General features: G+C 39.8%; 1 protein-coding gene across 8 annotated transcripts in view; it reads left to right on the top strand.

Annotated features, from left to right (window-relative positions):
• EPC1 (enhancer of polycomb homolog 1) overlaps positions 1-27,465 on the top strand; it is a 66,343-nt gene that overhangs the window by 20,142 nt on the left and 18,736 nt on the right. For all 8 annotated transcript variants that reach the window (XR_008448442.1, XR_008448438.1, XR_008448440.1 and 5 more), the window contains 5 exons: positions 22,827-22,986; positions 24,570-24,715; positions 24,801-25,007; positions 25,394-25,542; positions 26,901-27,057. Coding sequence is in view for 1 of the 8 variants with exons in the window: in XM_054058105.1 (XP_053914080.1) it covers positions 22,827-22,986; positions 24,570-24,715; positions 24,801-25,007; positions 25,394-25,542; positions 26,901-27,057 (819 nt within the window). In the remaining 7 variants the exon portion in view is untranslated. The remainder of the gene's footprint in view (positions 1-22,826; positions 22,987-24,569; positions 24,716-24,800; positions 25,008-25,393; positions 25,543-26,900; positions 27,058-27,465) is intronic.

The following is a 27,465-nucleotide window of genomic DNA, read 5'->3' as shown; positions in this document are numbered from 1 at the left end:
TCTAGTAACTTAAGTTTTGGAAAGGAAGGACAGATAGCTTTATGGGTGCCCTAGGTTTGGTGGCCTCCAACCAAACCAATGGAAACAGCACTTGTTTTCCCTGCATCTTTCTGAAAGGAAGGGAGATAGGACACACAGCATCCCCAGCTTCTAGATTCTCTTCATTTAACGGAGACTTTGAGGGGGGTTGAGACTTTGTAGATAATATTAAAAAAAAATAAAAATACTTTTGGAAAATTGTGACTATAGTTGTGTATGTTTGGTTTTTTTTAAAGAACAAAGCCATGTGTTTGAAGTGCCTCATACCACCATTTACAAGGCATATTTAAAATGTCAGGAAGTGTGAACTTCTTAGTTGAAGCAGTGTCTCAACAAACATTAGTGTGGGAGCAGAGATACTTCTAATTAAGTGCCCTAGTATACATCAGAGAAATGAATTATCTAAATAGGAAAGTATGTGTATGTTGATGATATTTCCAGATTTAATAACAGTTCTATGGATATGGGAATTATCAGGGGTTTGAGGAGTTTTTGTTCAGGTTTTTTTTTACAGTTCATTTTTTTTTATCCTGGTGTAAATGCCGATACTTCATCGGTCGTAGTAAGGTTTTGGTTATTTTATTTCCACTTAGTCTGTGCCTGTTGAAGTTCATACCAGTGAGATGCATATTTTCCACCAGGTAAACTTTTCTAAATCCTGGTGCGTCTGTCGTTAGTGTTGAGGCAGGGAAGAGAGCATCAAGTAGTGAGAAGTCCTTTTTGCTTTATTGTATTACTCTTAACTCCCCCTTCCAACTAAGGTCATGGTCCAGTGGTTGATCTTTGCCCTAATCTTAGCTCTGGAGTAGCAGCTTTCTTATCTTACTGGATATCTGCCATGCACTTTGTGGAGTTCTGCTTTTAAGGTTCAGTTTAAAATTTGAGCTTGCTTTTTTAATTTTAGTTAGCGTTGCTTGTAGCAGATAGAAGAATTAAGCAATCGGAGTCTGAAATAAGCTGTACAGCTGTTTGTTTAGCTTTTACTGTTTGCATATGTATCATGATGTAACTAACAGGCTGCACAGAAAGTGGAAGTAAGTCTGGATGTGCAAAGGTCGTCTTTGTGGATTACTTTTTTGCCAGCTTAATCTGTGTTCTGTGTGTGCTTGCATAAAAGTATGTATTTTCTAGTAATTAAACAACTGTGTATATAGTGTCTAAGTATTATTAAAATGACCACAACCTTGATGATGTGTAAGTCACTGATACTAAGTGTTTTAGGATCTTATGGGGCAATCAGAATTATATGAATGTAAAATCATAACAGATAGTGTAACTTCTAGTTACACATATCAGTTTCAAGTATTGATTATTCCTTTTTTTTTCCTTTTTTGTAGCATCAGGCAGGTCCTTCTCAAGTTTTTAGCTTGCTAACAGAATCTGCATGTCTCCACCTCTCTGCCTCCCTAGCTGTAGAAGTATACTCTTAAAACAGATAAACTGTACTCCTTTAGTGGTCTCTTGTTAGATCAAGAGAGCTGAAATATTAAAGAGTCTTGAAGTGGAAGGGGAGAGTACATTAAGGTATTTTTTGTGTTGTCTTTGATTCAGGAGTCCTGCATACTGGAAGAGTATTGCTTCTGGTTTGTCATGTTCCTCTTTGTCCAGTTTTTCAGCTTTCTTATAGTAGGAGGCATTGATTTTATATACCAATCTAATCTTTTTTGCACTTAATTTTATATGCACTTAACTCGTCGATTAGACTCCTAAGAGCATACGTGTCTGATAACTTGGTAGAAGAGGAACAGAGAAACAAAGATTTGTTGCAGTTCTGTCTAAAGCAACAGTGTACAAACACCTCAGTTTAGAGTTGGAATTTTTTTGTGAGGTCATATAATGGCCTTTGTTTTACCTTTTAGTCTGATATTCAGCTTAGTAACTTCAGATACGTTTGTGTGAAAAAGATCTGAGATCCTTAGACAAAGAATTTTGAGGGGAAGAAAAAATGGCTCACTACAAACAGCCCAATTTCAAGTGTAAGAAAACTTCTATGCTGTGTTGGAATATGCAGGCAATGAAAAGTGTTTGTTTGCTCTTCCCTCCCCCTTCATGCACAGCTCTCAACTATTTAGTAATTCTGGCAGCTTACTGAGTATTTCACCTTCGGTTATACCACGGCTTTACGTTGTGCTTAGTGTTGGAAGGTATTCTGTACACCTGAACATTCATGCAAGTGAGGCAGTCTGGCTGATGGAAAGAGGTAGCTTATATGATGAGCAATTTATGCTCTGTCTCTGGCTAGCTAAAGAAGCTGGTTAATTCTGTGGTGTGAAACCCACCTGTACCAGCAGAGTCGGCAGTGTTTTCCTTTGGAAGTCAGAGGGGTAGTGTTGGCTTAGGCTTCTGTTACAATCTGTGGAATTTGTTTGAGGCTGGAATGAGATTGCCTGTATCAATTTGAGATCAGGAGAAACAAATTACCGCATTCATCTGGGAAGAAGTATAGATTACACATATGGGATTTGAAAACTTCCTGGAAGGTAGCAGTTGTGTGTACAAGTTTAATAATTGGGATAGATGGCCTGTTACGCCATAGAGAAGTCGGGCACCAAACTTGAAATTGTGAGCAGGGGACTGCAATATAAGCAGTTTGATAATATATTAGTTCTGCATACGGTGTCAGTTAAATGTGTGATAATGGTAGAGGTGTGCATGTCGTGCTCTAGCATCGAAAATTCTTAAGGTTTTGGAAAATGGGGAGAATAGTTGATTGATTATCAGTGCTTTATGCAAGTCTGAGGCTTCTCCAGGAGGTCCAAAGTCTGTTTTCAAATTATGGAGGATATGAATTGTTAAACTCACTTTTGAAGAATTTCAAGGTAGGACACTTGTGTTATAGGTGGAGGATGTTATTTTTCTGATTTGTTTATTGTTTATTCAAAAGCAGTTTAATTCCTCCTAAAAAACTGTTCCAGAAAAGCTAAGTGTAGACCAATCTGAAGGAATTAGTTCAATGTATGTATGCTCAAATTACTTTTAACCTTTTATTGATTTCCCAGTAGTTACACAAAGAGCAGGAAGGCATGTAGCAGCAGCACCTTTATGCACAACAGAGTTACAGTGAGACCAATGACTTGTGTTTAGGCTTAAGATAGAAAAGGTTGGTCTTATTCAGTACTCCTTTGTTTACAATGAGGATGGTTAACCACTGAAAGAGATGAAAAATTTCTCTCAAATTATTAAGATTGGGGGAGGGGGGAAGGGGAGGACTCATACAAATATAGCTTCATTAGCAGTATTGTTAATACCGCAGGAAGGAATACAACTGGGAGGATTTTAGAGTTAAAGGAGAGGAACTTGTGCCAGGGTAAACTGTAAGTCATTTTAAGGCCAGACTTGTAAGGAAGGACTTTGCCTCCTGGAAGCTTTCACAGCTTGTCTTGAGGAAGAGACCCATAAGATCTTCGTGACTGGTTTTCAGAGTTGCTCCATCTTATGGATTTCAGTAAAGGTTTGGGTATCAATTGTATACAGTAAATGTAAATAATATTAGGGATGGGAAGGGGCAATAATTCCATTACCTTCATGTTTGAGGATCCGGGTGATGTGACTTCACTTTTTTTTAAAATTTATTTTAATAGCTAACATCCTGTAGAAAAAAAGTGCCGTGTAGCAAGCTCTTAAGTCTCTTAATGTTTGCTTTGAAAAGACCACTTTGCTGATCATTGTCCCAATAATTATGCTGTGCGTATATGAACATATTCCTCAGAAATGTATATGCTGTTACTTGAATAATCTTTACAAATTGGTAAGGAATGCGAGTTTTGAATATAGATAAGTTTAATATATTAGTCTTTATTTTACAGGGATATGTGTGTATGTTTGTGGGGGAGTCTTCTCTGCTAGAACCGAATTCTGTAGTTGCTGGCTTTAGGTGTATGTAATAAATTACTTGTTAGTTTTCTACTTAATTTCTACTTTCTACTTGTAAGAGGAAAAACTAGCTGTAACACCAAGAAATGTATCAAATGACTAATGCATCATAATAATGCTGTCTGCTGCTTTTGTATCTGTATATATCCTCTTCCTGTTTAATGAACCTTTACCTATGCTCAGCTCTGCTCTTGCCTCCACCAGTATATATGCATTTCTGTGTATTCGGCTGTACATGCATTCAAGGACTAACTCTGTTCTGGGAGGATCTTTCTGATTAAAAAATAGAGGTGAAAGTGAATTGTGTGAATTGCATGAATTGAGGATGGAATCAAAATTTGAAAACTTCTTGGTCTGCCAGTCTCTTCAAGCACAAGTAGTTTGAGTGAAACTATCCTTTTAAGCTTTGAGTACCACTCTTGAAGATTTGTTTCCTTTATATCTAATCAGGAGTTCATGCTTTTTGAATTGGAAGTTTGAAAGAGGGTAGTGTTGGAAAGGATTGCTTTCCAATGTCCACTTACATTCATACCTTTATACCAGTTTAATGACTTCAAGTTTGTCCCTTTCTTGTTCTAAGTAGAAATTACTTTGAGATCTTGTAGCTTGCCTGGAGGACCTACCAAGCTTGCATTTAAGGAGAGAGATTTGTAGCAAAGGCTGCTCTATATGTATGCTTCATATTACTGACCCTTTTCTGTTAAAATTTTAGGGGCTGTAGTAGAGTAGGCAAAACAGAATAGACTACATCGACTGTGTAGTCCAACTGCCTGACCAATTTGGGGTCACCAGAAGTTAAAGCATGTTAAGGGCAGTGCCTCTAAAACATGGAATGGGCGTGGGACATGGACCACTTCTCTAGGAAGCCTGTTCCAGTGTTTGACCACCCACTCTCTAAAGAAACGCCAGTCTTCAGATTCTTCACTGATCCAACTTAAAGCTGGTGTCCAACTTAAAGCATGGCTGCTAGGAAGGTGTTAGCGTGAAAAGCTGAATTCTGAGTAAGCTTCTGTTTCCATTTTTTTATTTTAAAAACTCAGGGATTTTGTGCAAGGCTGTGCTGTTAATGTGTAATAATTATGAGTTAAAGCTGCAAAACTTGTTTTGGAAAGGGAGGAAGGCTACAAGTTGCTTTGCCAAAGTATTGATCTGTAACGAGTCTTCCCCAAAATGGCTTTCTGAGCATAGGTATGGAAACATATCTGTGACGTAACTCAATTTATTTTACTCTTCTGTCTGTATCATTCCCTATGTTAGCTTCTCTACATAGGATATGACAATTTTTCTTCCAGGCATTTCCCAAGATTTAGTTATTTGAAATGTCCTGTTTTCCTGTGTCTCTAAATTCTCTACTTCTTAATTCTTCTCCTTCTTAGGTTTCTTTAAATACTGGTGATAAAATTATATTTCCATTTTCCCCTGTGCCTTACATTGTTTGGTTGGTTAAACAATGCAGCTTTTAACTGTGTGGTAAATCTGCATACACACGCCTGTTTCCCACCTCTTCCCAAGTCCTGTTTCAGTGTTTCAGCAGAATGTGTCCTGTGAGTCTTTTTGATACTTGATTTTTTTTTTTCCCAGTGCTTAAAGCACCAAAAAAAAAAATTCTCAAAAGGCAAGCAGAAAATAGGAGCTGACTTTAGGAAGAAGATTTTATAGTATTGTGATTTCATTTATAATATTTAGAGCTCTGTAACCTAAATCTATCTCAGAAAAGAGCTGAATTGAAAACAAAAGGTAGGTTTTACTGGTAAGTTGAGGAGGAAGGCTACAGGTAAGAGCCAACTAACTTGTGTTTGAGCCCTGCAGAATTGTTTTATTCTGTGTGACAAAAAAAGTGTGGAAATTAGTGAAACATGCATGTTCAAAGTGCCTCTGTTTAATAAACCTTTACAGGAGCTGTGGGTCAAGAGTGACTAACAAAACTTTTTCACCTTGTTCTCTCGGCCTTCCTCTGAAGGAGAGCTATTTCCTCAAAAGTGTCTTGTCTTGAGAAGGTATTTGGAAATACACTTAATGGTAGCTAAATAGGGAAAACAAAGTTGGCATGTCTGGGGCTGGAACTGAAAGCAGTGAGGTTTTTTTGATGATCCGCAGGGCTTTTTTGGAGGAAGATGTTGTGGTTAATGCATTAACTGTTATGTCTGGCCTGGTTTTCCATAGCATCTGTGTATTCACTGTAGAAAGATTTTAAGCTGACAGATGGTAGTTGTTAAATGTTGTCTCTGGGAGCTGTAGCTGGCTTTTAGGTAGTTGCAGTGTGGGCTACAGAATGTCCTAGAAATCAAGGCAATGCCTTAGCATTGATAAAATCTGGAGAAGCTGGTGAGGAAAGAGAAGCTCTGAAGCTTTCTTAATAAATTTGTGACTGAGGAAAGTGTACCACGAACTATCTAGAAGCTATAATTTTCTAAGTGTTAATATCATGGGTGTGTTGCATGACTAGTCCAGTCAGAAGACAACAGTTTCATCCTTGTATGGCAGGATAGTAGGAAGTTCAAAAACCAGCTGGAAGCAATGGTAACAACATGAAGGGATGTTTCCATTGGTAAATTAGAGCCTGTCAAAAAATCAAAGCTGTAAAACCAAGCCCTCAATTTTTCCATTATCAGTTTATTTCAGCGGGTAAAAGAGATCCCTGTGCATGATTATTAAATAACCTGATTATTTTTAAATGTTGTATCTGGTGCTTGACTTACCTCTATAATTCAAAAAATTAAAGCGGTGAGGTGTCTGACAACTTATTTTGGTTTGTTCTAAGTTAAATTGTAATTTCCTGGAAAAAACTAATTTGAATGTCTTCCAATGTTGGTCTTGTCATGAATATTACTGTCCTGCCTCTCAGCAATGTAAGTTTGACCTCTTACTTGATGTGTGATCAAGAGAACTCCAGGTAAGAACTTTCTTAGTTAATAAGGGGAAGATTTAGCAATGAATTTGCTGGAGTGTCTCTTATCCCAGACTGTTTTGCACTGTAGTCAGGAGTGTATGCAGAGTTCACTTCTGTGTTTATACTGGATGTTAGTCTTGTTTTTGTGGTTTATTCCCACCATTAACAGGAAGAGTGAGTGCGCCTGTGTGTGTTAGGCTGTGGTGTAATTTCTCTACAGATGGTCATAGAGTTAAACTGTAGCCAGGAAGTGTGCTTTCTAGGTTGTTTCAATACTTTGCTGTTTCACATTTGCTAAATATGAGTTACATATTCATATTTAAGACAGTATTTATTGCTGAGGATTTGAAGGAAGTCAGGCCACCACTTCAGCAGAAGGCAGTGTCGGCACAGGTGGAATTTGAGGTCCCAAGCAAGCTTTTGGCAGTAGTATTATTTCAAGGTATGGAGAGAATATCATCTTACTATTGCTTACACTTACTGAACCAATCTACTTTGTCAAATCTTTGTCACAATACTGGAGAGATGAAGTAGGAATATATTGGTGGGTAGCTAACAGTGCTTTGTAGAATAATTTCCCTTTAACTTAGCAATTGGGAAAGGAGTAAAACCTGCTTAAGGAAAAAGCCATACAATACTATGCATTTGAGAGCTTTACTAGTTAGTTATCAGAACAATTGTGCTGTCAGAAACACCCAAAGATGCAAAAGAAATAGATTTAAAAAAAACCTTTTTCGTGTCTTCAGGCTATTATTCTAAAAATCTCTTGAAGAATTTTCTTTCCAGATTTCAATATGTTGATAAACCTGAGGGAAACAGTATGCCTCTGCAACACTGGGGTTGAAGTGTGGTCCTAAGTGCCATAGATGCTCCTTTGTGATAGCATACTGGCAAGGACTTTGTCATCTCTGTTAGAATTTCTTATTAACAACGCATTTGTTGTGATTTAACCCCAGCTGGCACCTAAATACCATGCAGCCGCTCACTCACTCCTTCCCTCATAGTCGGATAGGGTAGGAGAATTGGGGAAGAAAGGTAGAACTGTGGCTTGAGATAACAACATTGTAATAGGACAGCAAAGGAAGAGAAGAAAATAAGACTTTATACAAAACAAATAATGCACAGTGCAGTCGTTCACCACCCAGTATCTGATACACAGGTCATCCCTGAGCAGTAATCCTAACTAACTCATGTGTGCGCGCGCACACGCACACACTCACACACCCCTTATATATTGGGCATGATGTCATATGGAGTGGAGTATTGTTTGGTCAGCTGGGGTCAGCTGTCGTGGGTGTGCTCCCTCCCAGCTTCTTGAGCACCTGCTTGCCAGTAGAGCATGGGAAGCTAAGGAGTCCTTCACTGAGTATAAGCATAACTGGATAACATGCCAATGATTTTAGTTGTTGCTAACATTCTCGTACTAACTCCTGAATGCAGCGCTACACTAGCTGCTAGGGAGAAAATTCACTGTATAGCTGAAGCCAGGACAACATTTCATATTTATCCCAAGTTTTTCTCAGCTTGCATTACTGTGTTGATTTTGCTTTCTGTTGATCAATTACTATTTGGCTCTTCATTTTCAGTATGGGGAAAGAATGCAGAAGTCATATAGAATGATCAAACCATTTAATGTGGTAAGTGGTGTGAAACTGAGACTGTAATTGGCAATTTAAAAGCATAACATGTTAGGCAGTTCTGAATTTTGTTCTCTAAGAAAGTATGCAGTGTCAAGTTGATGTTTTTCGAGGTACAGTGTGCTAAATGATCTTTTGCAAATACACTTGGAAGTGGCAATATAGCTAAAATAGTCCTTGCACAGAAGGGGTGTGATGAATTAATGCAAGGTGCAAAATGTTACTTGAAACCTCTGGTCCTTTGTGACACCAGGTGGTGAGAGGGAGTGGTAGGATCTCCATTGTGATGGGATGTTTTCTGAAGTCCTTAAACAAGTTTCTATGCTGATATGTGGGCTGTATTCTTGAACTTGGTATTTTGGAAGGGCACAAAGCACTCTCAGAAATGTCTATTGCACTTGAGTGTATTCACATATATAGGCACATTAAACCATGAATATTCATTCCACTATAGCTTTATTCCTGTATAGCCATTAAGAATCAGTAACAGTCTGCAGCTGCAGGTGTGGTGGAGAAGCTGGCAGCTTTGTTGTGGCTGTCATGATGGAGTTCAGTGGCTGTGCTTATGAGAGGTGGAGGAAATCTCATGTATTTGTTTCTTGAGAGATGAGTTGTATTTAATTTGTGCTGTGGTTTGAGACTTTTACTAATGCAATAGACATGAAGTGAAGGAGTGATTGAGAGGTGAGGGGAGGGGTGGCTTGTTGTGTTTTTTTTATGAGTTTGTGTGTTTGGTTTTTAAAATAAATTAGGGTCATAAACTGACTTGAATGCTGGGGTAAGTGAAAGGTATTGAAATACCACTCATTGAGGGCCAGGGGATGAACAACAAAACAAAAAAAAGACTTGGCTGGGCTACAATTAACAGTGTGGCCTGAACTAATTGAGGCTGTCTCCTTGTAAATTAGTCAGTAGTCCTGTTTTGTCCCAGTCAGACACTTAACTCTCACTGTGTGTATAGAGAAAATAACAATGACAGTTACAATGCATTGAGCTTTTACAAGCATTAGGGAAATGCTCGCCCTTAGAGTAAATGTTCACCATTCACGTCTGTTCTTCCTTCTTTCCTCCCCAGTTTCATATGGCTTTACTGCTTTTTACCAGTCTTAGCTGTTCAGTGTCTATACCAGCCTTAAAAATAAGTTTGATCATAATTGCACGTAAAAGGTCATGAATTTGAAATGTTAGTCTGTCTTGTGTTTTTAAAGGCAATCTAAATAAACATGGAGATTACAAGATGCCAAGAATAGCTGACCTATAAAGAATAATGATTTGGCACTTGACTCATAGTGCGTGTAGCACTTCGTCATTCAAAACACATTTTCACTGATCAAAAAACTTGTAAGCTGGTATTTAATCTGAGCCTTTCAGCCTAATACCTGTTTCTGCTCTAGGTAGCATCTCTGTGCATTCAAATGTAGCTGTGCTTATTCCAAGCCAAGAAAAGTGTCTAAATCTGTAGATTTGCAAAATGAGGACTGACATCTGTAGCAGGAAATACATAGCTAAGCTTATCACAGTGGTGTAATTTTTGGAAAAATCTATTTTAAGTTATTCACAATTGCAGCTGTCACTGTAACTGTTAAAGAAGCACTTTTCCACCTGAAATTCTGATCTTCTCTGGGTTGTGAATGCAGAAGCTAAGACACTTTAGTTGGAAAGTATTGTTAGGTTTTACGTGTGTTTTCATGAACATATTTTGACAAAACTTAGGCTTATACTTATTGCTAAGTAGATTTCTTCTTTACTAGATGCCTTATACAGTCTAATACTAGAGTATCTCTCTTCTAGCTTTTGTACTTTTGGCAGGGGTGCTGTAGTTTTCTGAGATGTCTTAGCAGTTCCGTCGATATCTTGCTGCCTTGGTACATGGAAGGGTCTCTTAGTAAAAGTTACAAACTGCAAAGCATTTTTTTGAGGAAACATTTGGAGGAATGTGAGATGGGGACTCTGATACTGTTGACAATGTGACTGTTATTCAAGGGCAAGGTTAGATGTACTCTTTGCCAGCCTGTGCATATTTGTGCAGCTCACGTTTCTGCTCATCACTATATGACAGTTTATTTCCATTGTGTATTATACAGAGCAATAAAGTACTTAAAATGCAGATACTGTGAAGCCTGCGTAAGGCTGCTTGTTAAACAGACTAGCTGTTAGTTGTTACCGTGGTCCACTGTTCTTTGTCTTCAGACTTTATCTCTTGTACCAGTGAAGTGCATAATGCTGAAATATGAGGGTTTGTTGTGTGTTTTTGAAACCAGAAATAACCATAGTTCAAGGTGGTGCTCTGGTAATTTGAATTTTTTAACTGAACTATGATATATGAGCTGTTTTATAAGAGCTTATAGTTCTTAAGAGGTGCTTGGATTGTTTAGGTTGTTATGGCAAACTACTTTTTGGTTGTCTGACATGAGCTGCTGGGCCTTAACTCATGAATGAACAAACTTACACAGATGTTGATACGTAGACTGATAGAATGGATTGGGTTGGAAGGGAACTTAAAGATCATCTAGTTTCAACTCCCCTGCCATAGGCAGAGATATGTTCCACTAGATCAGGCTGCTCAAAGCCTGGTCCAGCCTGGCTTTGAACGCTTTCAGGGCTGGGGCATCTACAACTCCTGTGCGCAACCTGTTCCAGTACCTCACCATCCTCATGGTGAAGAATTTCTTCTGTGTGTGTAATCTCAATCTCCCCTATTTCAGTTTAAAGCCATTAACCTTTGTCCCATTGCTATGTGCCTTTGTAAAAAAAAAAAAAAAAAAGACTGCAATAATGTATCCCCTGGAGCCTTCTCTTCTCTGGACTGAACAACCCTAACTTGCTCAGCCTGTTTTCATAGGGGAAGGCACTCCAGCCCTCTGGTCATCTTTGTGGCCCTCCTCTGGACTCACTCCAACAGATCCATGTCCTTCTCATGTTCAGGGCCCCAGATCCAGACGCAGTACTCCAGGTCTCCAGTTTCCTTCCAGAGAGAGCCCACATTTTCCTTAGTTTTCATTTTATCAGTGATGTACCTATAGGAGTGCTTTTTTTTTGTCCTTGCCATCCTTGGCCAGATTTAATTCTGTCAGGGCTTTAGCTTTCCTATCCTGATCCCTTGCTGCTTGGACAGTTTCTCTGTATTCCTCCCATGCTACCTGTCCTTCCACTCTCTGTAGGCTTCTTTTTTTTCACGTTTGAGGTGGTCTAGCGGCTCCTTGTTCATTCATGCAGGGCTCCTGGAGTTTTTGTCTGACTTCCTCCTTGTTAGGATGCATTGCTTCTTAGCTTGGAGGTGATCCTTGAACATCTACCAGCTTTCTTGGGCCTCTCTTCCTTCCAGGGCTTTGTCCCATGGTACCCTGCTAAGCAGATCCCTGAAGAGGGCAAGGTGTGTTCTCTGGAAGCTCAGGGTAGTAAGCTTGCTGTGCACCCTCCTTGCTGTCCTAAAGATCTTGAACTCCACCATTCATGGTCACTGTAGGAAGGCTGCCCTTGAGCTTCATGTTCCCCACTAGACCCTCTTTGTTGGAGAGAACAAGTTACCAATGCATTCTGGGAACCTCCTGGATTGCTTATGCTCTGCTGTGTTGTCCCTCCAACTCCCTCACGAGGATGGGGGCTTGTGAACATGAGGCTGCACCTATCTGTCTATTATAGAGGACCAGTCCACTCACTTTTCTTGGTTGAGTGGCCTGTATACCAACCCCTGCTATAACATCACTTGTCCCTGCCTTTCCTTTAATCCTGACCCATAGGCTCTTGGTCAGCTCCTCACCCATACCCAGGTGGAGCTCTGTGCACTCCAGCTGGTCATTGACATAGAGGGCAACACCCTCATCTTCCCTGCCTGTCTTTCCTAAAGAGCTTATATCCTTCCATCCCAACACTCCAGTCGTAGGATCTGTCCCACAATGTTTCCTTGGTGCCAGTGAGATCATAGCCCTGCAGACATGCGCGTCTCTAACTCCTCTTGTTTATTTGCCATGCTATGTGCATGCACGTTTCCATAAGGACACTTAAGTTGTGCCCTGACAATGCTGTCTGACTGGCAGGAGATCCTTTGTATTTCTCTTCAGGTGCTCTCAGGCTGACCAGTTACTTCTCCATGCTCTGGACATCTATTGCTAGCACTAGCATCAAACTGGTAGGAGCTGGGATGGATTTGGGTTCCCCTCCGCTGATGACTTTTAGCCCTCTTTGCTAACCTGGCAATCCTATGACCAAGGATGTTTTTCCTCTTCTCTGACAGATGGACTCTGTTGGCCCCCAGTAGGCCAGGTTTCTCAAAGCAAGTCCCATGGTCTGTGTAACCAAACCCCTAGCTGTGGTACCAGTCCCGTAGGCATTTGTTGATTTGTCAAATTCAACTGGTCCTTTCAAATCCCGTTCCTTTGACTGTGAGGGTTGATGAAAACTGGCTGTGCTCCAGAGTCCCATAACACTGCTCCAGGGGCACTCTAATGCCTCTTGATACCCCTCATACTGCTCCTGGCTGTATCACTGGTGCCCACATGAAACAGCAGCAGGGGTAATAGTGGGCTGTACAAGGCTTGACAGCCTCTTGGTGCCATCCCTGATACAAGCCCCTGGTAGGCAGCTCAACTGTCTGAAGAGTGGGTTGGGTTGACAAATGGGTGCTCCATTACCACTCAGTAGAGAGTCTCCCACTACTGTCACTCATCTCCTTCTCTTAGTTGCACTGGTTGTGATATAGGGAGCAGATCCAGCTGCTTTACTTGACTCCAGCATCTCTCCTGATACGACAGCTCTGCAAAGCAGTGAAGCGGTTCTGTAAAGGTACCTCAGGTTTCAGGGTAAGTCTTTTCCTTCTGATGGTCCTTGCTCTTGCAAGCCTTCATTTTTCTGCATTATTGTTCCCCTGCCTTCTGTGTGTGCGCCGGTGGGGGAAGGTTTTGGCTGCTTGTAGGCTGTGGGTCTGCTGCAGACTGCAGTTGGAACCAGCTATGTGGAGGCTCCTCAGCCTTCCTGATGCTGCGCAGCCTTCACAGTTCCTCCTGCAGCTCAGCCACCTGCTGCAGGAACTTCTCCACCTGAGCAGACCTTTTGCAGGCAGCTCTGCTGCGTACCCCGGGGGAAAGGTCTGGTCACTTCATGCAGACCAAGGTTTGCACCGCAGCCTCTTCTCTCAGCAGTTCTGTCTGTGTGGAGGTATTGGCCACTGTTGGGGTAAAGGGTGCAGACCCCCTTAGCCCGAGCCTTTGCTCTCAGATGAGTGCCCACCATTCTGTCATGACAGTCAAGTAGGATGGGTGCCCCTGACTGATGCAGGCTGCCATGGAACACTGCCCAGTTGCTGGGTTCTGTGGACTTCAGGACTCCTTGTCAGCTAGTTGAATTCCCCCTTCCAAGAGGTGCCCTGCCCTCCCTGTGCCAGCTGCAGTGCCCTGGCTGCCCATCTGTTACTTAGTATTCTTGATAGTAGTTGTGTTGTTTTGCGGTCCTGGTGTAACTTGCCTGCTGTATAGTGTTAAGTGTAGGTGTCAGTCAAGTTCTACTGCTATTTAAACGTGAACAACTGCTTGAGATTATGAAACTGTACTCTACAGAAGAGGTAGTGTGATGAGGATGTTGTAAACAAAACAATCTTATAGGAAGATACAGTTGTTGTTTTGTTACAGACTCCACTTAAACCCCATGGTTTTCATTATTACTCTCTTGTACATTTGCCTTTTTCCTCCACCTAAAAATAAAGTTGCATATGTGTTGAGTATCTTTCAGGCCTCCTTATTAACATTAGGGTTGCATAGTGCATACTGGACTACTAAAATAAATGTGGCTTGCGCTATCAGCTCCTGATAGTCTGTGGCTTGGGAAGAGTACAGCGGTGGAACTATGGCTGTTGTCTAATGTTGTTAGACTTCTTGGTCAAATGAGGGCCCCTGCATCTTCCACCTCCCTACCACCATTCACTGAAGAAGCATAGCAGGTGAAAATATCCCAGAAGGTTTAAATAATTTGCAGCTGCCAGCCCATGAATATGGAAGCAAGATTTTCCTGCAAAAAGAGCAGACTCCTTGCTCCTTAGAAGCGTCTGGTTTGAACATGGGGAAAGCAATTGACTGTGATGCTCAAGATGGTGTGTCTGACCTTGTTTCTAACCAGTTTTCCAGATTAAAACCCCTAGTAATTGGCAAGGTTTTTTGATAGTCTGTTCATTACAAAAACAGGTATTTTTAAAAGTGAAGTAGATGACTTTTTCATTGAGCAATTGCTGTTTAATCCTATGCAGCTATTTTAGGTTGACATTTGTAGCAGAGCTCTAATTACTGTAGTAATTACAGTGGAATCCTTCTAACTGACTACTCATGAGACTGACATTGGTTGATTAACAGAAGCGATCTCTGTAGTTTTTCCTCAATGTTTGGAGTTTAAGGGGACAATTTTATGCTCTGCTATTATAACAAGGAAAAAAAATTCTCTACTGCATGGAGTGATTCAGGGCATTGAGAGATCTTGGCAGCCTCAGAAGGGAAGATCTACAGATCTACGGCTTGCATGAATCTTCAGGCAGCTTGAATTGATGTGAGAAGGTGTTTACCCTGTGTCCCTATATGCTAGTAGTCATCATAGTAAGATGGTTTCCAATTGCTTGTGGGCCAGACTGCACCTGGGGCAGGGGTGTGATCTGTTGTCTCCCTGTGGACACATCACGGGGAAAGCGAGGACTGTCATCGTGCTGCTTTGACCCACCACTTCTGTCCTGTTTCAATTGTGTGCTTGTTGTGACTGAATTTAAACTATTGCTTACATGTTATATGATATTCCTATACTTGAGGTCAGTAAGCTAGAAGCTGCATGATACTGTTGCCTTGCCATTATCAAAGGTCAGTTCTATAAGCTGATGTTCAGGAGCTGGGCTTTGGTGCCTTGGAGTCAAGGATCAGTATAACTCAGTGACTGTTCTTGTGCCAGAATACCTGTTGAAGCCTTCTGCGATCTACAGGGCAGGATCGGATTGCCCTCATCAGTATGACTTCAGTCTTCACTAGCAGTTATTTGGAAAGGGATGCTGTAACAAACTTGGCAGGATGTCCTTGCTTTGCATGTACTAACGTGAGACTGGAATATATATGTGAGATGATAAAAGGAAAATCATGCGGTATGTTTCTGTAATAAGTGTTTCTGTAATAAGCTGTGAAGCCCATTGTTTAGGAAGAACTGAGCGTTATCGCTTTCAGTCATGCTGGAAGCCTTTAGAGCCAGTTGCTACCCTCAAGATAAGAAAAATGCAAAGGACGTGTCTGGAGTGTCTCTGAGCAGTTTACTTAGATCAAAGATGGCTACTGCATTCTGTCTCTGTGTTTTTAACCCTTGTTTGTAGCATTACTGGTGCTTGCCTGTCCCTGGGGGAGCCCTTTCATTGCAGTGGCAGATAACTACCCCCGTCCCAGAGTCTCCCACAGAAACATTTCTGATGCCTGAACTGGCTCTGGGGAGGAGAAAGGAAAAATAAGAGTCAGGGATGGCTTAAAAAAAATATTAAATTTTTCAGGTAGTTCTCTAACATCACTCTCAAAGATCCTCCTAGTATTGGACATAAGTTGTCCGATTAGTGAGGTACAGGACAACTAAGATCAGGTAAAAGGAGGAGAAAGTGAAGAGAATGAGTCAGTTAGGTTGCTTTATTCCTTTCTGTCTCCGTTGTGCACAGATTTATTGGATTGAATCCAGATTCCTGTTAGAGTGGGTTGACCATCGCCCCTCCAGAAAAGGCCACCTTCCTCTATCATGAAGGTTACAAAGATCCTCATGTGGCTGAGAGAGAGGATGCATATTCTATAGCCTGCTGAGCCAAGTAAAGGGAGAGATGGGAGCGACTTGTGTGCAGTAGGTCATAGAATTGTTTCAGTAGTCCTGCCATGTGTTATGGGATGAGCTAGTCTGAAGGGTTGCGGTGTGCAGCTGACTCTAGTAGCAACTTTGCTATGTTGTCCTTCACTACCCTTCCACTGGTAGATATTGCCAGTGTGAGATAACATAGGTGTAGGAACAATCTTTTTCGTGTGACTTTAGCAGCCAAAAATTTTTACGATATAGCCCAGAACCAGGTTGCTCTTGCACCAGTTCATCACCTCTGGATGACATAGTTAACTGCTTCTGATTTTTTTCCAGTTCATGATCTTTTGTTACTTCACATTAATTATAGAGTAATGTGTATATGTTTAAGATGAGCTGCGATTTTATTGGATTCTTCGTGTGTTTAGCTTTTTTTGTAGAAGAGTTTTGGATCATAAGTTCCTAGAGGGTAAAATTTGTATAAAAAGAGAGAGATCTATGAGTTTGTATACTTGTATGTCCTTGATTCTATCTGAGCTGTGATCTTTTTTAGTGTAACTGTTTTGAACGTAATGCGTCTTGACAACTACCTGTTGAAACTGATACCCTTTTTAGTTCTTGCATCTTAACCATTCTGGTGTGAGCTGTGAGATGGTAACTTTGGAAAGCACTTCTGTCAGGCAAGAGATGGATGTGAGAAGATTCTCCCCAGTCAGACTGGTGTAAATCAGCAGGTCTGCAAAGAACCAGTAGATGGGCAGTGGTTTGACTTGGTTCTGTCATTGCTGGGAACCAATTGTAGTGTCCTTTTGTATAGTTTTCCTGTTTCGGAGGTAAAGTTGTTATTATGTTATTATGATGTGCACAGACTTGAACTCACTCCTGTCTCTTTTATAAGTGCTGATATTTTGAAAAACTCCTCCCGTGTGCTATGTAGCTTATTCTACCACCCCATCTTCTTTCAACAGAGAGAGCAATCCCTTGAATTTGGAGACATCCTGCTCTGCTTTGTGCACTGGACTTCAGAGTTGGCTGTTTTGATAATTTTCATAAGCAGATGTCCCTGAAATAATTATTTCTTTTAAAAACTCTGGAATAATTTGGGGAAATTATTGGAAGAAACATGCAGTCAAATTACAAAACAGTGGATTGTTTCTTTCATTCTTAAGATGATGTGTTTATGGTTACTGCAGTCATGTTTTTTCAATTGACTGTGTAATGGTAAAGTGCATTCTGTCCCTTTGGGTTGTTCAAATGTTAATGACAGGGTTATGTCCCTTAGTCATTTGATGACTTATGTTGTGGTTATCTTACTTTGAATATAGTCTGCAAGGTGTGCTGCAGAGTAAATATTTCATCAAAGGCACCTTTGTGCTCTGTCAGTGCCTGTTTTCTTTGAGACTGTACGTAACCTGGATTCCAGCAGTCAAAAACTAACCAAGTCTTACTGGAATGTGAAAGAAGGAAAGTACTGCATGATTTCAGTCTCTGTGCTTCTACTTGCAGGCAAGAGTGCCTTACTTATAGTCGGGTTGAACCACAATTATAGTATCCTTCCTTTTGTGTTCTAGTTACTGTAATTAGCCTTTTTAATGTAGTGAGCTGGAAATGCAACAAATATGCAAATACTAAATTTGTTTTGAAGAATTACACCCATGCCCTTGCACTGTCACTAGAGAGACACTGTCACTCAAGAGACACTTGTCCTGTTGCCTACCAGAGCAGAACTGAACAAAAGTTCCAATTCCTTCAGGCTACAGTGAGAGCTGCTCTGCTGTCTTTCTGGTTTTCCCAACGTCTTTGCTGCCAGCTTGCTTTAAATTATCTTTTCACTCTTTGATGTTTTGGAACACAGCAGTAGTGTTACATTAAGAACGGGTAAAAAGGACATACTTGATTTCTTGGAATTAATAGAAGGGAAGGGCTGCAAAATAAAGGATGGTATTGAGATATAGTTTCGCTTAGGAAATTTCTCAAGTACATCATGCCTCACTATGTTCTTGGTAGTCAGAAGAAGGGTTGGTTTTGGTGGGCTTTTCTTGTAGACTGTCTAATAAAGGAAGATCTCTAAATGAGGAAAGAGGTGGTTGAGCTTTTGCTTGTTCAAACAACGAGCGGGTAATCTGATAGGTGCTGGAATTTTTACTGTCCAAATGTTTTTCTGGACAGGAATTTAGTGGGATAAAAAGGTGTAGTTCAGGGTACTGGCTGGGTGTTGCAAACAGGGGTGAAGCTGCTCTTCCTCAGATACCCGCTGTCTCTGGACTGAGTGCTCCTGCCACATCCCTTTAACTCTGGGATTGCCTGACCAGGTGGTGAGCCAACCTGATAACCAGGGAGCTAATCTGATGGAAAATTAACTTGCTGGGTGGAGAGCAAGCAGACTGTTAGGTTTTGCATGAACTCTGTGTAGTTTTAAACACAAATTCGGATAAGTCTTATTACGAGGTAGAGGGAATGAAGTCTTAGGAAGAGTACCATTGTTCTGAAAATACTGGATCAAATTAGCAGCATAGCACAACCAACTCCTACAGCTGTATTTTTGATAGCTTTTTATGTCAAGGCAGAGAAAGCAGCTAAAGAGGGAAGCTTTTCTAGATGGCAACCTGATTAATAGGTTTTAAATTGCTAAATGTAGAAGTAGGAGGCAGTTTCAGTGAAAATAAACTACCTTATATAAGTATGTGTTGTGAAACAAGGTATGTATGAAAAATCCAAGCTAAGCAAGTTGAGAGAGAGGAGGAAGAAAATGCTAAGGCTTCTGCATTCAGCGGTAGCTGAGACTGAGTTTTTTGTAAGACAACTGCAGCTATCCAACTTACTTTTATTAAGAAGGAACCTTTAACCAGAAATCTGAATGCACTGAAAATGGAAACTGATTAATAGGAACAATACGTGAACAATTAATGTGGTTTACCTCTAAAGGAGAAACAAGGTGAGATCCATCTAGCAGTGAATATGCAGGAGAAGAGGAGAATATTCTGTAAATATTTGTAGTAAGGGTAAGCTTTCTTGATTGTATTTATTACTGGTATCGTTGAAATGTTTATCTGCCATAGCTTTTCATGTCTTAATCTTTTTTTCACCCTTGGTACTCATTTTAGAAAGATGTTTTTTAATTTAGTGATGCAACAAAGCCAGTTTAATAGCTAGCTGCTATCAAAGGGAGTCATCTTTCTCTCTTCCTCCCTTTCCCTACTGCCTTTTCCTGTCCTCTGGCAGTTCAAGGAGCTAATTTGTCAGCAGACTAATTGTTTCTAATTGTTTTCAGGGGAAATAACAGGAGAGAGATGGCTTTGGTTCCCTAGGCTGTCATCATAGGTTCCATCTGGCATAAAGCAGTGGTAATATGGAAAATGACAGCAAGGAGCACAAGACTGTACCTTGCAGTGGTAGCTAACTCTGAGATGAGTTTCCTTCTAACATGATAAATTACAGCCTTTGAGCTTGACTAACCCACCTAAAATTCATGCTGGGAATTCAAGGAACAGCCTGAAGGGCAGGTGATATTCCAGAGGAGAAGGAGAAAAGGCTATTCAACTGTGCTTCTTTGAAAAAACAACATAAAACCCGCAAAAGACCTCCAAAGCAAAGCCCCGTAACAGCCTGTTGAAAAGGTAGAAGCTAAAAGCTTAGAAACAAGCTATCTGAACAGCAGTTGGAGGAGGAATATGGATAATGTAAATTATTTTTATCCCAGTAACCACCTGGAAGAGCCTCATCTCTGAACAGCAAATAGGAGTTTTTCAAGAATTAGCACCAGTTAATCCAGTCTAACTTCTTTCTGTAGTGGGGCAAGGGACCAAGTGGATAGTTGTATCTTGACTTTTAAAAAAGGCTTTTTGATACTGCTCTCTTATACAGTGAATAGAAACAGTATTACAGAATCTGTTACATGGTGAGAGTATTAGGAAGACTGGAAACTATCTGGAACTGAATGAAAAGTCAAGGTGAAAAGATTTGTTAAATTTCTGAATAGGTCTGTCTTCAAATGCCTTTTTTTCAGGAGTGATATGGGACTACAACATCCACATATTAAATCCAGATAACACGAAGGACAGCCAGTGTGCTTAAGTAGAATTTGGAATTCAATATGGTTATGACAAACTGAGTAAACCACTGTGTTTTTAAGTGGAAGGCTCTTGTTTTAGATGAATGAGATGCGCTGTGCCATTACAGTTAAGGGGGCCTGTAGAGTAGAAACTGTAAGCTGTAGTAGGTTAGTTAACTGTATGTGTTTAATGTGCTTTCATGTCAAAAATGAGTGCTTCCAGAGTTACCAGCTGCACATGATTATGTGTATTATCAGGAGAGAGAGAGATATGCTGAGATATTGAAGTTGATGGCAAAGTTGCTGTTGTGGATTTCTGTCCAAATAAGTGAGCACTTGGTGCATGGGCATGTGAAGGGAGTAGGCTGCATTGTCTGCTTATTTTCTTTTCTTTAGTGGACTGTCTCTTGTGGTGAATTGAAATGAATATGAACAGCAGATTAAGTGACCTGTTTCAGTGGAGGATCTTTTATCCAGCTGCTTTCATAATATGTGGGTCTACTAACACTGCTCAAGTGCTGAGTATTTTCATAATTGGGGTGGAAATTGGGCAAAACTATGATTTGTGCTTCTGTTTCAAGAATATTGTTAAGCTTTTTATTTTAAATGCTTGTTACTAAAGCCTGATAGGAAATTAGCGTAGACCACTGACACTGACAAGGAGTGCCTATCTCTGTATCAGAGATGGATCAGAGAAATTTAAACCTTAATGTAGTGTGTAACCTCCTCTTCTTCCCTGAAACAAAGAAAATTGTGTTCAAAACATAAGTTGGGATAAATGCACCGGGAGTCCTTTATATGATTATGAAGCAGTAAGCCTTTGCAGTTATTAAAAAACCATTGGCTATTACTATGTATTTGAGGTAGAAGCCTACTGTACTGTATGGAAATAATGCTTAATTTCCTGTTCTGCAGCAGTTGTAGCTGTTAGGACAAACTCCTGAAGATTTACTACTGCTTACGCAGGTTTGAGGTGTCTGGCAGCAGTGCTTCACTAAATGGCAGAAAAGAAATTAGTTTGTACCGTATGCAAGAAAACTTTAGTTCCCACAATCCCTTAGGTGACACTTGTGTCTGCACTTAACACTGTAGAGGATCAAAGTCCAGTGGGTTTTACTTGCAAATGTATGGTATGTCTTATTCTCATGCCTAGTCTCTTTTTGTGAAGGAACTTTTTAATGGGGGACAGATGTGAAAAATCAAATCTCAGTAGCTTGTTTGAAGGCAGAGAAAAGCTAAAATAAGAGTTTAGACAGAAGATGTTAACTTCCTTTATTGTACTGGAGAGGGGATAAGTTCAAGTCAGACAAAGATGTATTGAGAGCAAGTGGACGAACACTGGTATGTTTTTACTTCCATATTAAAAGCGATTATCCCTGCCACCCTTCCACAACAGTTACTGTTTTGAGTATTTCAGTAATCTGGTTCATAGCATCTCAGCTATAAATGTAATGGCATAACTGATGCAGCACTGGTTTACTTTGCACCTAGGAAGGAACAGTAGAGAACGTGAGAAACTAGCTTTGGTGCTAGGGAAAAAATGCCATGTCACATTGTCAGTAAACCATTTGCATTCATGTGCACATCTTGCTGAGTGTTTTTTTGTTGGTAACTCTGTATGAACTCTGCTGATAGTATCATAGAATAGTTAGGGTTCGAAGGGGCCTTAAAGATGATCTTGTTGCAACTCCCCTGCCATAGGCAGGGACATCCCACTAAATCAGGCTACGCAAGGCCCCATCCAACCTGGCTTTGAACACCTTCAGGAATGGGGCAGCCACAGCCTCCCTGGGCAACCTGTTCCAATGTCTCGCCACTCTCACAGTGGTGATACTACTGACTCTCTTGACAGCACCGCGTGGAATGCATTTGAGTAGTAGCATTAGAATATTACTAGAACTCATAGTGTTACTAATGTGTTATTTGGGTTGTACTAACAAAGTGTTGAAAAACAATTCCAGATTGCTAAAAGTTAATTACCATGGTTTATAGTTTATTATTAAACTTTATTTGATGGGTTAGGAGAGGAAAAGGAGGATAATGGAAAGCATTGCAGTAAATGAGAATGTCATTAGCAATCATTCTCTGGATAAAAATAGCTGTTTCTCCTCTTAATAGGAAATGATGGTAGGCCTCCTTTCTGGTTTTCTGACATCACTAGCAATAAGTGGCTTTAGCAACTGCAGAATAATACCAGAGTGAATATCTGTCTGCAGCTACTTGTTATAATCTATGTCTAATCAATCTTAAATGTCTCTCCACAAATGTGTAACAATGGATTTGTGTAGCTTTGTGTGCCGAGAAGATCGAGCTTGACTTCCTGAGTTTAGGAACTGAAGTGTTGTGTTTGTGTAAGAGGGAGAGCTCCACCTACTGGAAAAAAAATCTGGTTTATGGAGTGCGTTTTGAGTCAAGTGTGCAATATTGAGTTCCTATATCTGATTTCAGGGATTTGGAATGAGTGCATTTGCAAAGAAATAATTCCCTTCAGTTTTAAAAAGTCTGAGCTCTGAAAAGTATTTTCTCAGATTTTTCATCTTGACTTTGTTTTTAGGAACATCATCTCCAACGGGCTATCTCGGCACAACAAGTATATGGAGAGAAGAGGGATAACATGGTTATACCGGTTCCAGAAGCAGAAAGTAATATTGCGTACTATGAATCTATATATCCCGGAGAATTTAAAATGCCAAAGCAGCTGATTCACATACAGCGTAAGTAAAGTAACTCATTCACTTCTACACAGAGAAATTTATTTTGCTACTAGATCCAAGAGATTACTCTTAAATGTCTGTTGAACTTGCATCAAGGCTGACTTCTGAAAATTATTTTTTTCCAACGTGTAAAGGAACATACTTCTGCAGTATGTATGCAGAGGTATATTTAGTACTTGATCAAGAAGTAGACAGACACAGACTCAAGGAGGACATCTGTATGTTAATACTTCAGATGTAGCAGTCTAAGGCCTGTTTCTGCCCTCTGTAACACATTTGTCTGTAACACAGCTTGCAGGGGAAGTCTAGGTCCATTAGCAAGGACAGACACAAATCTATTTGAACAGAAGAATATTTATAGTACATAATTAAGAAGCTGTACCTGTCCCCAGGAAACTCAACTGGGATAAAATGACAGAGTGAATTGGGAAGCCAAGCAGAAATGACAGTAGTAGTAGTATTTACCTATGCCTGGATGGAAGTATTCTGCATTTAAAATTACGTGGGTTTTGATATCACTGATGAGTTGCAGATGGGTTCGGATTTTGGTTTTGTTAAAGATACTAGGTGTTCTCTGTGGATATGGCCCTTGATGTGAGCACCACATTACTTCAGGTAACTTCTGAAAACATTGTGAACAATTTTCTGCTGCAGAATTCTGTTGTGGTGTAGAATTTAAAAAGTAGCGTCTATGCTAGTATTAGAATCATAGAACAGTTTGGGTTGGAAGGGGGTTGTAAAAGGTCATCTAATCCAAGCCCCTCTGCAATAAGCAGGAACATCTTCCAGTAGATCAGGTGGAAAATCAGGCAGATTAGAGCATGTTGCTTGGCTCCTAAGCAATGGAGAGACTAATACTGGAAGTGTTCCATGCTGATATTAAGGCTTCACTTTTTCATTTTACTTTTCCTTATCTAGTGGTATAAGAGCTAGAATTTTTCAGCTGCACTGTTTTCCTCCTGTTTGTGTTAGAAACAAGTGATGCCTTTTGCAGCGTTTCCAAATGTGCACTTGAAGAAATTTTTGTCCCTTACGAACTAAAACAACTGGAATGAGGCATAAAAACTGGGGAGATCTTGTTTTGAATGCAGGAATGCTGCATTGTGTGGAAAACAGAATAGTTGTTTGTGTTCTGCAAAACATTACTTGTATCTGAAGATCCCTTGCTACCTAGAATAGACCATGCTGGGCCAGTTTAGTCTGAAAAATCAACATCACAAAAATGATGAGAATACATGTAAGATCATTGTAATACAGTCTCACATGCTTTTGTCAGAAGTACCTTTAAAGTACATTTGGGCTGAAGTCTGAACTATTGATAATACAATAAAACTGCAGAACACCGGACAGTGTTGAAAATTGTGACTGATCTAAAACGTTCTTACTGAAAACAGTGAGGTCGAAAGCCACTGGCTGGCTTGATCACTGGTAAGCTTTTGTTGTTTTGCATAGTCAAATAGATAGCAGCTTTTATTCATGATTTTTAATGATGTAATTTTTTTTCCAAGAAAAAACAAGATATAGCTTCAATATAACAACATTTCTCTAGTAAATCCAACTTCAACTTTCACTCTATCCTTTAGCTTTTAGTTTGGATGCTGAGCAGCCGGATTATGACATGGATTCGGAAGATGAGATCTTTGTGAATAAGTTGAAGAAAAGAATGGACATCTCTCCTTTGCAATTTGAGGAGATGATAGACAGGCTAGAAAAGGGCAGCGGTCAGCAGGTACAGTGGGACTTTGAATAAAGAATTTGAAATGCATGCTCTATGCATTGCTATATGAAAGTGACATGCTGGGTTTTACATTTAGCCAGTCAGCCTGCAAGAGGCCAAGCTGTTGCTGAAGGAAGATGATGAATTGATCAGAGAAGTGTATGAGTACTGGATTAAAAAGAGGAAGAACTGTCGAGGTCCTTCTCTTATCCCGTCAGTGAAACAGGAGAAGCGAGATGGTTCCAGCACAAATGACCCTTACGTTGCTTTTAGAAGACGAACAGAAAAGATGCAGACACGAAAAGTAAGTAGATCAGTACCTCCCTCTGCTTTCTTTCTCTTCTTTCTTTCCCTCTCAAAATAGCTTATCTAAAGAAACAGTCCTGTGGTGTAGTATAAAACAAAAGTTGAGATGTCCTCTTGTTTTAATTGGCAAGGGTAAAAACATCAAAGAAACTATTTTAGAACAGGTACTGAATGAAAGTTTATATTCGTTATTTTTCATTAACTCTACTCCTAAATGTACTTACAGCATTAGTAAGCTGTAGCTCATTGGTAATGTGCCAGTGCTTCTCCATTTTATCATGTGATTTTTTAAAAAATATATATACACATAAATATTTAGAGCTTATTTTAATTCAGATTATTTTATTTAAATGATGTGGGCAAATATACACTATGTGTCTACAGAATCGAAAAAATGACGAAGCTTCTTATGAGAAGATGCTTAAGCTGCGTCGAGATCTGAGTCGTGCAGTCACCATCCTGGAGATGATAAAGAGGAGGGAAAAAAGCAAGAGAGAATTGCTACATTTAACACTGGAAATTATGGAAAAGAGGTAATGTTTATTGAGAACTTGCTGCAGGAAGCTTTGGAAACTATCTTATATTCAGGTTCCCACAAATATCTAAAACAGTGAGAGATTTTTTTAATTATTTAAACTTTTTCAGACTTACAGGACAGCATATTTTTACATATGACTATACAGGGAGAAGAAAACAAAACATTAGGAATTTGCTTATTATGGGAAAGTTGGCCCATCACTCATTTACATTCTGCAGATGTATATATATATATATCCTATATAAGGTACAGGAGGAGAGGTTATAGTTACAGGTACATTCATTTGGAAATCTGTGTTAAATGCATAGCTTAAGGAAATCGCAGCTAATTCTAAGGCCCCTTCCAGTCATTACCATTCTTTTTAATCATTATCACTTTTTTCTTAGCAAAGCTTGATCCTTTTGAAGGGAAAAAAAAATAAGCATTTTACACGGGATAAAATGTTGTTCTGTGAGTCCTCTCCAACTAGTACTTTTTTTGCCGTCCTGTTTGTCCGTTTTGTTGAAGACCAAATGCTCTATCAACTGTTGCTTTCCAAATCAACTGAGAATCATATTTGCAGTATGGAGTTGTTCTTTATCTTGACGTAGCACTTAGAATCTGGATAGACTTCTCTAGCTTAAGCATCCATGTTTGAAAAGTAAGTGTTTTGAGGTAGCATTTTAAAGCTCTAAAACTAACTGGCTTCTTAGGGAGACAGGTTGAATGTCTCTACAAAGGCGGGTTTTTCATGTGCTGGCTGTTTTTAGTAGAAATAGAGAGGGGAGAAATCTTAAAAGATTTTCCCGTAGCTTTTCCAAGAACATAAGCTGTTGAATAGAGGAAAGCCTCTAATGCCCCCTCAGAATGGAAAACTGCGCTTCAACTCATCGCTTTCCACAAGATTTGAAATGTGATGTGTTTCATGCATCTGCTTGTTGTGAAAACACTGCATAACAAGAGAGAGGATTCATGAATAAAGCACTCTGCCTTGCTTTTTAAAACCTTTTGGATGATAAATGTATGTTCTTAAATGGCACCTGTGACCAAGTGAGGGGGAGGGAAACCCTATCTTGTTCTTTCCTTCTAGTCTGTCCTTCTTTCCTTTACGGTATTACCTTGTGGAGATGTTTTACAGGATAGTTATCCTTTTCATTTGTCAGCATTAATCATCGCAATGAAGCTTCCATGTTATTAGTCCTATTTTCTGGGATAATATTTTCTGTACTTCTTGCTGTCATCTTGGATGCCCTTTTAACTAGAGTAGCAAATATTAGTCTGTATTACTCTGTGTTGCGTGTATTTTTTTTATCTTTTTTACCAGATATATATTGTAAATGTTCTGAAAAATTCAAGAAGTAATTATGATTTCAGGTATAACTTGGGTGACTACAGTGGAGAGATCGTGTCTGAGGTCATGGCACAGCGGCAGCCAATTAAACCTACCTATGCTATTCCCATCATTCCTGTGACTAACAGCAGTCCTTTTAAACACCAGGAAGCTATGGAATTGAAGGAATATAAAGTTAAAGTGAGTAACGTTAGTACCCAGTTACTAGTGCATGCTGTTACCTGGATTAGAATGTAGTATTTTTGGGGGGGGGGGGGGAAGCTTTTTGAAGCTAGAAATAAACAAGGAAAGCTGCAACTGGAATGAAATGCTTTTTTGTGTTGGAGTTACGAGGATAGTGTAAAGACTACTGCCATTCCTCAAGACAGGAATAAAGGAAGTATAGATGAACTATACACCAAAGGATGCATACAGTTGTATTCTTATTCTGGGGAATATGAACATTTTTCTCTAATACTGTCTGTAAAATAAGATATCCTGAACAAAACTGTATTTATTACCTAGGTATTGGACAAAGATAGGACTGATAAGGCACAAGCTGTATATTCGTCTAAATTATGTAGTTATTTTAATGTGGAGTGGAGTTTT

This window comes from Cuculus canorus, chromosome 2 (genome assembly GCF_017976375.1).
Source record: "Cuculus canorus isolate bCucCan1 chromosome 2, bCucCan1.pri, whole genome shotgun sequence".
Taxonomy (NCBI): Eukaryota; Metazoa; Chordata; class Aves; order Cuculiformes; family Cuculidae; genus Cuculus; species Cuculus canorus.
This window is presented reverse-complemented; position numbering and strand designations above follow the sequence as displayed.